This window comes from Penaeus chinensis, chromosome 8, assembly GCF_019202785.1.
Source record: "Penaeus chinensis breed Huanghai No. 1 chromosome 8, ASM1920278v2, whole genome shotgun sequence".
Classification (NCBI taxonomy): domain Eukaryota; kingdom Metazoa; phylum Arthropoda; class Malacostraca; order Decapoda; family Penaeidae; genus Penaeus; species Penaeus chinensis.
In genome coordinates this window covers 3,822,208-3,834,707 of record NC_061826.1, presented here as the reverse complement: position 1 = coordinate 3,834,707, position 12,500 = coordinate 3,822,208, and the positions used below count along the sequence as shown (strand labels likewise).

At 36.4% G+C, this 12,500-nt stretch overlaps 2 protein-coding genes across 2 annotated transcripts in view; both read right to left on the bottom strand.

Moving 5' to 3' along the window:
- Window positions 1–1,464, bottom strand: part of LOC125028019 (N-acetylglucosamine-1-phosphotransferase subunit gamma-like) — a 7,005-nt gene extending 5,541 nt beyond the window's left edge. Inside the window, exons 1-3 of the mRNA XM_047617277.1 lie at window positions 1,289–1,464; window positions 388–513; window positions 1–80 (exon numbers count right to left, since the gene is read on the bottom strand). The exon at window positions 1–80 is cut by the window's left edge and continues 4 nt beyond it. Of these exons, the coding sequence (XP_047473233.1) occupies window positions 1–80; window positions 388–513; window positions 1,289–1,401 (319 nt within the window). The 5' untranslated portion in view covers window positions 1,402–1,464. The remainder of the gene's footprint in view (window positions 81–387; window positions 514–1,288) is intronic.
- Window positions 1,465–7,670: 6,206 nt separating this feature from the next.
- LOC125028171 (phosphatidylserine decarboxylase proenzyme, mitochondrial-like) overlaps window positions 7,671–12,500 on the bottom strand; it is a 25,432-nt gene continuing 20,602 nt past the window's right edge. The window contains exons 2-4 of the mRNA XM_047617554.1: window positions 11,077–11,328; window positions 10,424–10,668; window positions 7,671–10,170 (exon numbers count right to left, since the gene is read on the bottom strand). Coding sequence (XP_047473510.1) covers window positions 9,517–10,170; window positions 10,424–10,668; window positions 11,077–11,328 — 1,151 coding nt within the window. The 3' untranslated portion in view covers window positions 7,671–9,516. The remainder of the gene's footprint in view (window positions 10,171–10,423; window positions 10,669–11,076; window positions 11,329–12,500) is intronic.

Below are 12,500 nucleotides of genomic sequence, written 5' to 3'. Positions count from 1 at the left end.
ATATTCCTTTATATGGTTCATAAAATGCTTGAATATCTTCCTGAGTAATGTTGTTAAATGGGCAGAACATGTATTCATATCTGAAAGTAAAGGTGTGGATTGTAGAAAACATTTCCTTTAATTTAAAAAAAATCTTAAAAATTATATCTATATCTTTTATGACTACCAGATCTACTTTTAAAACTACTGAGTGGACTCAATTTAAGTGTTTACATAATACAATATTTGGATTATCAATCAAACAACATGAAGTATTAATCAAACATTGCAAAACACTGTTCACTAATCAAAATGTGTAAAGCAACAATGACAGTAATAACTAAAAAAGGAACAGAAAACAAAAACACAAAAGGAGAAAGACATGCCCTGCAATCATTTTTTTCTTACTTCAAATCCTTATACTTGAAGCATTTTCCCTCGAGGTGATACAAGTGGTCTGGTCCTGATACATTTGCAGGTTTCATTCTTGCTTGTAGCCTTTCTTCTGTTTTAGCATCAAGTCCATTCAGATTACTGAAAAATTAATAACCTATCAAACAAGTGTATAACATTATAAATGTATAAACAGCTGTACCTTGATGGCCTGCTGTCATATCCTTAATTATCACCAGTATTAGAGATACCAGTAATTATTTTCAAATAAGGTTCCATTGTACATAACAACTTCCATCATCAATTTTTTTTATCCAAGATCTGTCAGCAATGATAGTGAACTGGACTTTGGTAAAACTATCTGCAAGAGATTTCAACCAAGTCATTTATGGCAAAATTAAAACCTGGATTGTTTCCATGGTCTTCTAGCTCTGTTTTTTGTTTCTCCCAATATTAAAAAAAAAAAAAAAAGGAATTCCGTAAATCCTGAGGACTAGTAACTGACTCTTTGGTAATTAAATGTTTCTGGGGTGATTTATATATGATAAAAAACAAAACTACCACAGTGATCATGAACAAGGCAAGCACATTTGTACTCCTGACATCAACATGTTCGTTTACTAAAATGCCATGTCTTCTAGATTAACTACATGAAGTCCCTAGGCATGGAATTACCATACTGCTGGCACGACAATGTTAACAGCATCGTTTTAGAGGTTTACTAAGGAATATTCGTGAACGATGCACATGATCGGAAATCATTGTCCTTAAGGATCAATATGCAAACCATTATCTCTCATGCTTAAACTCATATGGATATACCATTAACATGATCATTTGACATTTTCTTACTTCACACTTTCCTTCAGTTGGATCTCTACGACTGAAATCCTGAAGAAAACCTAGAATATCTCACCTATAGCCGTTATTAGGCATCTCATTTATCACTCTAAGTTGTACCATTTCACTGCGTACACCGACAGTCATAGCATAGCACATAAAAGTGTGTAAAATAGCTATTTTGTCCATTTTTGAAGACGACACTCAGGTTGTGTTTGCGTTCGGGTGACACGTTGGTGACACGAAGTGCCGTTCTTTTAAGGATCTGAAAACATACTATTTACGTAATATCTTAGTATTCCAAGTATGATACAGATTGCATTATATATTTCATCATATAAATACTGATAGAATGTAACTAATAAATCTAATTGGTAAATGCAAGTTAATGGTAGTATTTTGATTTTGCCTAAAAGAATACCGAGAAAACGGGTAAAAGCAGAGGCAGCAGCAGCGGAGTTCTCAAAAGGATTAAAGAACGAAATGTTAGATGCTTAAACCTCTCTGAAAAGTTTCATGATGCAAAAAACTAGCTCATGCTGAGATATATTCTTTCATTGCACCTTACTGTTATTTGTATTTTATAATTGTTTGTTTTACATTAATACATAATAACTACAATAAAGGGCCTTTACCGGGTATTTTCCGTTGTAGATACATAATTTGTTGAAAAACTTCCCGCGCATGTCAGCCAAGAGTACAGTAAAATACGTGTGTGGAGTGGATACCTTGACGAAAACTAAGACACTTTTCATCTATAGCAAAAGGTGCGCAAATCTAAAATAAGGGAGATACAGGACAGAGAAGACAGAAGATCGACCCTTCATTTTGTAACTTCTTTCGTTTTACTAAGAGAATTCTCTGATGCCTTAATTTGAAGATTTGTTGTCCCCCGACATAAGCTACTGATTTTATCCTTTAAAATGAAACGAGCATGGTGTCCGTATAGTCTGAGTTGGCGGTCCCGGACTTTGCAAGTAAAAGGTCCTATGCCGGTCTCACGTTGTAACGTCCATCCACCTGTACCCTATGATTCGACAAAATAATCAGTTACAAAAGGCATCAAGACACGACTCCAAGACACATAATAGTTTCCAGGTTTCACTCCTTTAAAGCAAAACTGGCATTATCAGGACCTAGAAGACATGTAGTGTGTTCCTGCACAGGTACCGGCATCTCCAAATACTCTTACTGACTGAGTTCTGCTGCCAGAACAGTCCGTCTACTGATCTGGCATGGACTACACTACCAAGTTCTCTGTGACCTCGATGTCCTTGCCACAAGCATGTACTGACTGAAAAGGTTCTCCAAGCAGGCCCGCAAAATCCTGGATCTTGGTCTTGGTCCAGACCTTGAAACTCAGGGGCTTCGCCACATTGCTAAATACGCCACAAGATTTTCCAAGGACTCAGATAGGATAGCAACATCGTCAGCAAAGTAAAGATCAGTGACCTTGATATTGCCTAGTGTTGCTCCACAGTGACGTTTGGATAGTTCAGTTCAGTTCAGTTGGCCATAGTCTGGGTAGGACCATAGGCATCTCGATTGGTGGCTGCTCTGCGTACAGCAGTCATTGATCCTCTCCATTCCCTGATGCTGTCACTCCATTCTGCTTTCCTTCGTCCTCGTCTCCCTTTCACTCCCACTTCGCCTTCTATCGTTGCCAGGACCAGGCTCTCCGGTCTTCTTTTCCAGTGACCATACTTTTGGACCTTGCGCCTTTTAACTGTCTGGAGCCTTCTGATTCCGGTACACCAACTTGTTTTCTCACCCAGTCGTTCGTCTCCCGATCACACCAGCTGACTCGTAGGACTCGTCTCCAGAGCCACATCTCAAACACTTCAATGTGCTTTTCTTCCTTCTTCCGCAGAGTCCAGCTTTCACAACCGTAGAGAAACACACTCCACACCAAGGCTTTGGCTAACTTCATTTTCAAGTTCAAACTCAACTCGGCCGATTTCCACATTCTTGTCAGATCAGATGTCACCTTCTTTGCATTCCCTACCCGGGCTTTCAGTTTCACTGTCTCCACGTGAAGTTACAACGGAGCCTAGAAGTTTAAACTTGTTCACATTGTTGACTGCCTCGCCTTGGATTGTAACAGTTGGTTTTTGAACTATTAATCTTCAGTCCATGCTCTTCACTAGCTACTCGAAGTAATTCGGCCATGTTATCCATATCTGCTTTCGATCTAGCAAGCAGCGTGGTGTCGTCCTCCCTCCTATAGTGACTCCTGGCTTCTCTGGCAGCTGTCCAGCTAAAGTTTTTTTTTTTTTTTCTTTTTTTTCAACCCATTACCCAGTCTAAGACACAGCCTTGCCTCGCTTCTGAGTTAACTGGAAAGAAGCTCGACAGCCCCCCGCCACACTTTACAGCACTTTTAGTACCAGTGTACGAGCTTATGGATGGTCTAATAATCCTTGTCAGAATTCCCCCAAGTCTCAGGATCTCCCAGAGCGATTCGCGATGCACCGAGGCAAACGCTCTTTTGAGGTTAATATAAACTGCAAGCAGCCCACGATCAAACAAACTATGACGTTCCAAAATGACTCAAAGCGCCAGAATCTCGTCTATTGTGAATCCAGAAGAAAGTGAGCAAAAACCTTACCTGGCGATACTGAGCAGTCTGATGCCGCAGGCCAAACGCTAATACTCGCCTGATAAGAGGTGCGAAACTGCGTATAAACAAATGGTTAGAGTTGACCCCCTTGTGATGTACATCTGGGTGATACTTTCCTGGGCTACTCTATATCATTTGTTTCAATAGAGGCTCCATCTGGCCTGTATTGCGCCTTTACAATTTTCAACATTTCTCGAATCGTTGCCCATTCGACTTGCACAATATCCCATATTTTCAAGAGGTTTCCTTGCCCCTAATCATTGCATTTCATTGGAGGTTGCAGAGGTTGTTCCTCCCACTGCACTATTTCCTTTCCTTTCCGTTAATTTTTATCTTACAGTTTACACTTTGCTCCTTTGCACGACCACTTACGCTTTTAGTCTTCATATCTGGTCTTTGGGGGAGTTTCCTTGACAGCTTCCTCTCCTACTTTCAGCTCTTCGGTTTCTAACTTGTGCCAGGATTTTTTTTTTTTTTCTTTCTTTCTTTCTTTCTTTCTTTCTTTCTTTCTTTCTTTCTTTTTTCAATTCCATCTATACTCTGCATCAGTGTCTGCAGCATCTGGGTAATTGTAACAATTCACTACTTCGCGGCAATTCCTTCACATTCTGCACCTGTCACTCGAGACTGATTACTGGAGGGCCTGAGGTAACTCACCCACTTCATGTCCCAGGAATAACCTGGGGACAGGGTAAACATAGGATTCGGGAAATCTCTCACAGTTAAGGAAAACACTACAAATATGTCCTACTGTGGAAGATTAGGAGTCTACCATGAGTGTTAGAAAAGAAGGAAAAATCACGAGTGCTGGGCACAAGTGGAAAAAACCGTGATAACGGGACATCGTACGATGTACGATCAGGTGATGCTGATGTCTGCGAGGGAGCGACCGACAAGCTGACCCTGGGTCGCTTCCCCAGTCGTCTGTGGAGCAGGGTTCTAGAGAGATCGACGGAAGAACCATGGCCAGAGTGTCTTTGGTGGTTATTTTGGTGAGTAGGGCTCGTCAGTTTTCATTATAGAATTTTTAAGAACGTTCCATTTTTCAATATAGATTTAATGTATTTCAAGAGAATATAGATTTACTGTAATTATATTGTAAAATTAAAAATAGTAAAATATATAAAACTTTAACTTTAGTTTACTCAATCCCTTCATTACAGGAATTATGATTTTAATATTATTAAAATAATTAATTCACTTGGAGGAGATTTGTTTTCCCTATTTTCTAATAAAACAGCGGTGGTGGCGGCGAATATATTTTAATAGAAATCTAATAATTTTCAAATTTATCTAGATTTCCACACTACTTCTACGAGGGATACAACACGACCGTCAGGGTAGGAGGTTCTTTGCTGATGACTTGATCTGGCATAGGGATTGTGACACCACTTGCATCCAATCTAAGTGCTAGAGGGTAAACCTGATACAGCTGCTCAAAATACTGGGCCCAATTTTCACGGACCCTAACAATTAACTGAAATGATCAGTCCTTCTACTGAGTGACTGCAGTCATCTGTAAGGAAGGTTTGGAGTTCAGCTTTCTCAGCCCTTGCTAGGCAGAGCGGGGGCCATCTTGTAGCCCCCTCGATTACAGCTGGATACCGCATATAAGTCTCCCAGAATAATGGGAATGTCTCGCTGGGAACAGTTGTCTCCCACAAATGCGAGTTTGGCATAAAACACTTCCTTCACATCAAGTTTGTAAATATCAGTAGGGGTGTACACATTTGTTAGAGATGAAACCAAAAGCATGCTTTAGTTTAAGAGCCATTATACGTTTATCAACAGGAGTAACAAAGTACCAAAGGTTAGAGTCAGCTGGAATTAGCCATGGCTACCCCCAGGAGATCATGACAAAAGCTCCAGCCTGACCAATAGTAAGGGAAAGCTTGGATTAGTCTTATACCCAACTCTGAATTTGTGAATAATTATGCAAGGGTCATTTCTAAGGCAGAGGTATCATACTCATGGTCTGCAAGAAAAATAGTAACCTGTGAACTTTGATCATCATGAAGGAAAGATATATATTTAGGAGACGTAAATTCATGAATAACATTTCTTTCATCTTGGTAATAGTTATGAATGTGATGCTGTGCCAAGACAGGCCTCTTAGGTTTGAAATTGAAATGGAATTGTACATTAAACTACACCACGCTATGAGTAGTATGTATACTTATTACCTTGTTACCATGAATGTCACCATCTAAAAAAAAAAAAGTGAATTAAACTTTTGTACAGGTATGTATCAGATAGCTTTTAATAATATAATTAAGGGAAACCAGGTATGCATCTTTGTTGGCCTTCATGGTGTTAGTTGAAATAAAATTTAGTTCTGTTCTAACGTTAATTCATATTCTGCAATTTCCTGAATCTTTCAGCTCCACTTTCTTTCTAAAACGGTTTCTGTAATTGTGTTTTGCATAGGCAAACATCCCCTTCCATCAAGACCCTCAAATTCTGCATCTACATACAGTCTTAGATCCTTTTCTATTCTAAGTAGTTCAGTGAGTTCACAACTTCTGTCATCTACATGTTGTTTCATTTGCCTCACAAGCATCCTAGCCTTTATCCCATGAAGAGCTTCTAGACTTAACTTCTCTATGTCAAGACAGAGCATTGTAGTCCCATAAACATTATTTAGAAAGTTAGCAGTTTGCTGTAGACCTAGAGTTTCTCAAGAGTAGAGATAATGCCAGGCCTACTGCTAAAGTAGAACGATGATTCTGTATCATTGATTCGTGAACCGCCTGCTCTAGTTTATGCCCTTTCCTCCTCCCATCATCTCTTCCCTTACTTACCCAAATTCTTGTGAGACAGCTTGAGTTTCTCTTACTACATCATGCATTTTCTTTCCAACCCCAAAATAGAAATGGGAAGTTTGTCTTTTTTTCTGTATCTAAGGCCATTTTAGTGCTGTTCAAAGATGAATATGAGAAGGTAGACAAAATAAAAAAGAACCCTGACAGGGTAGATGACATTTGCAGCAAGATTGTATTGGGAAAAAACTGTCTAGCCAGTGTATATTTTAGATGTTATACCTTCCATTTTATATTTATATATATATATATATATATATATATATATATATATATATATATATATCCTTTTTTTATGAACTATGTACTGACATAGATTGTTTAAACAAGAGGTTGCTGCAGGACAGGCAGAGGGGAAATCTATGAATCCCTGTACCATTAACATGTGCATTTAAAAAATCATAAAACTTTTGACATAAACCTACCACATGCAGAAATTTGCTGTGATTTGTAGTTTCATTAAAAAATTGTAGTTTCTAGAATATACACTTCAGTATTTGAAAATATTTGGTAGTTAGCTACATGATACACAATGCCTAATGTATACAGCATAAATTTATTTGTACAAATTAAAATGGATGAATACTTTTGTTTTCTTATGATTGGTATTGCCTGCATAGAGTCAAAATGAGATCTTAAATTTTTTCCAGATAGAATTTAAAAATATTAAACTCAAACTCTCTCCTGCATTGCTAGATCTCTCATACTTCCATCAGTAAGGTAAACCATGTGTCTAAACACTCTCTATTACTGATTCTAGTATAGTATTCTGCTAGAAACTCTAGAAACAGAAAACAGAACTGCATACAGACTAAAACGGATGTATTAAAATTCTGGAAACCTGATTCCAGCATGAAAATCAGCATTTTTTCTTTAAATCTACACCACCTGTAGTAAATTATGAGTTGTTACATAATTATGCCATAACTTTTCTGCATTGTCTTTTTAAGACACTTATGTCCACAGCATAAAAAATATTGGTCTTTAAGTTCATTGTACAAAGGTATTAAAATAGGAAGTTTATATGAATATTTATTACAAATTCTGTACAAATATATATATTATATACACAACCTGATGGATATAAAACAGTACTAACAAACAAATCCAAATGTATTGTCAACAAATACAAATAAAAGTTAATAACATATCTGACTAAATTGAACATATCAAAGTGTTAAACAGAAATTCATTATTGTGCTAAATTACTGATGTTTTAAGCAAACAATTTGTTTACTGTTTTGCATAATGCTTTTTTTTCTGTCATCCTTAAACACTATGTGTTACATCGATTCCTGCGACCTTCAACAGAATGAGCTGATCATGGCCTTTACCACACATTTCAGGGCAAAATAAACCATCCTGACAAATCCATTCTTCACTACCTTTAGGGCTATAGTTAATGAATAGTTTGTTAATCTGAACATAATCCTACTTTCCATACAAATTCCATAATTTCAAAACTGAGGCTTGATAACAATGTCACTAACCATCCATCTCACAACTTCCATCCCTGATTTGTTTTGTTTACTTTCCTCAGGATTCAAAGGCCAGTAATTTACAAAACAAATTAACCTTGTCAAGGGGCAACCCTTACAAATAAACACATTAAGCCAATAACAACATTCAAAGCCCAGACAAGCTACAGTAACCTTAAAGTCTTGAGCAAGAAAGCACCAGATACAATATTTACAATTGTCAAAACAGCCTTTGTTAACTTACAGTTTTCACGTTTGAAATGATCATATCATATTTATTAGTCTGTGACTAAATTCCCTTCCAATTTCTGAGCCTTGGAGCAAACACATGAGCTGAGCTAATACAAGCAATTCCAGCATTTCTGTCAGTCTGTGTGTTTCCATTTGCATAAGCATTTATATGACTATGTGAGCATATTAACATGCATGTCTGTGTGAGCAATTTGTTACATTCTGTTACACATTGCAAATATTTTTTTAAAAATATTCTGCTTTCAAATTCAATATATATTTGATAAGGAAACAATGTATGCTTCATACTTTGGTTAAGCCTAACCTAATCCATTACAAACTATATCTCATGTAATACTTTTTTCTTGTTCCTTATCTGTGCACCTTTTTACTTGCAAAAAATTATATATGTTGGAAACTTAAAATACTAATGATAATGTTTATGAGATGCTTGTAGTAACAGCAATAAATATGATAGTATAATAACAATAATAATGCTAACAATTATAATACAAATGATAACAGTAATAGTAATGATAATAATAAAATAATGATAAAAAAATATTATATAAAACAAATGTGTTATGCATAATTTTTTCTATCAACATAAGAATTATAACAAACTAAATTTTTGACAAATATATAAATATACAATGCAAAAAAACTTATTACCTCAACACTTTTCTAAAACAAAAAATTCCTGCAGTCTGAATACTTTCCCAATCATTCTTAATACTGTCATCGACCTAATGCTGCCTTCAATGTATTGGTAATGTAGCTGACCAGATTGATATGGCTTCCATTCATTAACACCTCTATAGTGTATGGGAGTTAATAATGTAATAGAAAATAAAGCAACTGTACAGAAGTTTTGTTCTCTGTAACTTGACAGAAGAGAAATCTGCCTAAATATTTCACAATCCAATATTCCCATCAGAGTAAAGTTTCCATAAACTCAAATATTTACAATGGGTAGTACAGCATTCCATCAAACAATTTCCATACATTTTTAAGTAGTTACTCTAGTTACACAATGAATTCCCTTTTCACATCCAACAAAATGTATGAAAACTATACATATCTTGATTATCTTTTATTATGATAACATCTTTACAAGAAATATTTAAATACATTGTCTTTGCTATCACAAATATATTTACCTCTGAGGTCCTGGATGATTTATTTCAGAACTAGCTTTCCCTACATAAGAATTAATTATTCTAAACAAAGCTTGCCCTACTTTTACCTTCTGTCCTGCTTCTACACATAGTTTTGTGTCTTTAGGGGCTTCAAAAACAAGAACAATAGTAGAACCTAGGTTAAATTCCCCAAAGTTGCCCCCTCGACTTAAGTCTATTGACTTTCCTTTGAAATGTTTATCAAAGAAGTTATCCTTTTGCCATTTATTTAAATTTGTTTTTAGTTCATCATCAAAATAAACCTTAACAGACCCAACATTTGTGGCACCAACAGCTGTCATAGAGAAAAAGCCATGTTTCCAGCGTCCTACGTAAGCTACCCTTTCATTTAAAATAAAGAGATCTCTCACCCAAGCAGCAATTGATGGATTAACACTGAGCAATTCTCCTGGGAAGTGTCTACGGAAATGCACTTGCCAGTCTGCCGAGGAGTGGAAGCGATGGTAATCACCAGGAGCTAAATAGATGACGCAGTGGTAAAGCATGTTGTTGCTGTCATTCAAGCATGACCGGTGGAAACAACCATCATCAGTTTTACTATCAACTATCATTGGTCCTCCTTTGGTCCAGCAATTGGGTCCAAGAAACTTCCTTAATGGGTATGTCACTCCCTGAAAACACACAGTTATTAATTGTAAAAGGGTTGATATTAATTGCATTAGAAAAAAAAAACATTGTCCCACAAATTCAAGTACTAGAGAAATCAGGCGCAGTCAACAAAACTCACAAAAGACTACAGTGAACAGTACATAACCCCGCAGCCAGTGGGTTAATGAATGGTCGATATACAATTATATAAAGTAGGTAAAGGAAAATTGGAAATTAATGAATTAATAAAGTAATATAATGGTTCCACTATCTCACCTTTATCTGGTCAAGGGATCCACAATCTACAGTGCCAAATGACAACACGGTTCCATCTGCCGGACTCACTACTTCTGCAGAGAGGTCAACTGGACGAATCCCTTCTTTGAGTGACCGCCGAAATAGGTCTGAGAGGCAAGCATACCGATTCAAATCCTCTACTTCAGCTTCTGCCATGTTACATCCAAATGCTCGAACGTAGAATCCAAGCACAGACTTTCTTGACCACTCTGGAAGCTCAATCCCTGAAAAAAAAAAAAAAAATTACTGTGGAGAAAAAGCATAGTAATAACATTTTTACTGTCTGTATGTAGCCTGTAAGGTTATTACAACTCTACTACAGCTATAAACCATGAATTCACCATTATTATATATCTGATAATAAAATTTTCATTAATATTTCTGGAACCTGTTGATAAATTGACAAAATAATATTAATAATAATATTAATAATAATAATAATAATAATAATAATAATAATAATAATAATAATAATAATAATAATAATAATAATAATAACATATATATATATATATATATATATATATGACTTATAAAGATATCATTTGCAAGGCCATAATAAAAAAAATAATGATCAAAGTCATGAATTGCCTATTTATTCTTTCTATCCGCAAAAATCAAATCAAACTTACCGTTCACCCATCCCCATGCTCTTGAGAAAGAGCGGAGAGGCAACAGCTTGTATGCTGCCACTTCCCACTCTTCTGCTAAGCAATCACATGGCTGCAGCTGCCCTAATTTAGCTGCTTCACGTTTCCTTGTGTGTCTGTACTGCTGGAAGGCTATGAGAGCTAGACCTACACCCACTGGTAAGGGGGTCCAGCGAAGGGAACGCAGGTAATTTCTTAAATTTGACTGAGCCATGATGGTTTGTTCTAAGAAAACTGTAAAGATAAATAAAAAAAAGATATTAGTTTTGGTAAGCAAAAAAAACTGTGGCTGATAATGAAAGGAGTAAAATCATAGTGTCGGTGTAAAGTAAAGGCCGCAAGTGTATACTAGGAGTTTAATGTCAATGATAATATAAATCTAATATCATTCATCTGCTCGTTATATCACCTGCCTGATAATAGTTTTAGTCCTTGGAAACAAACCATACCATCAATATTAGTCCCATTAGCTTGGAAGGGCATGAAATCTGTCATGTTAAGTGCAAAGTACTAACAAAAAATAGTGTCAAAAAATAATAAATCACCCATAATACCAAACAAAGAATCACTAACATCCCTTTGAGGGGAGTTAAATGCAGGTTCCAAAACAGCTGGCTGGATGTCAACTGAAGGCCACCATGACTGGCACAGCTTTAAGAGGTTGAAGCATCCTCCATAGGTAAGGTGCTTCAGCAAAAACACTCCACTACACATAGTCTAGCAAGATAGAGCTTAGAGTGATTCCTCATTTGGGTAATTCTTGAACACCAGGACCAAATTTGTTCGAGTTACACAACTGCAGTGGCTTCTGCACCTTCAGCAGCCCAGCAAAAGCCAACTAACCTCCTCCACCATAAACATTTGGCAAGATAGAACTTGTGACCAGCCCATTATTTAAGATAAAGATAGTTATGTTTGATTTCATTAAATGGCACTTTGTTGGCTTTTACCGGGGCACCAACAGGCATTTAACCCATTGCTGCCAGGGAAAATGAATTAAAAATGGGGTAAATGCAGTGCTCATTTTTTATATTTTTTGTGAAATGTCTCTACACATAGATGGCTCTGCCTTACCTGATCTCACTTTTCCTTAAATTGGCGGGAAAATGAATTTTTTACTAGTGCTATGAATATCGATGGTGTTATTTTTATTATAAACATTATAATTACTATTATGTTATAAACATTAGAAATGGCAAAATAAGATGACGTAAAATATTTTCGTAAATTAAAGAAAAGGGTAAACGGGTGAGACAGGCAGTACTCGTAATTGGTTCATTGGTGATTTAGTACAAGTATAGCCATCTATGTGAAAAAACAATTAAACAAGTAAACTCACTTTGGGCATGGCACAGATACATGACATGCCCGTCACGAATGCGTTAACAATGTAATGCACTTATTAC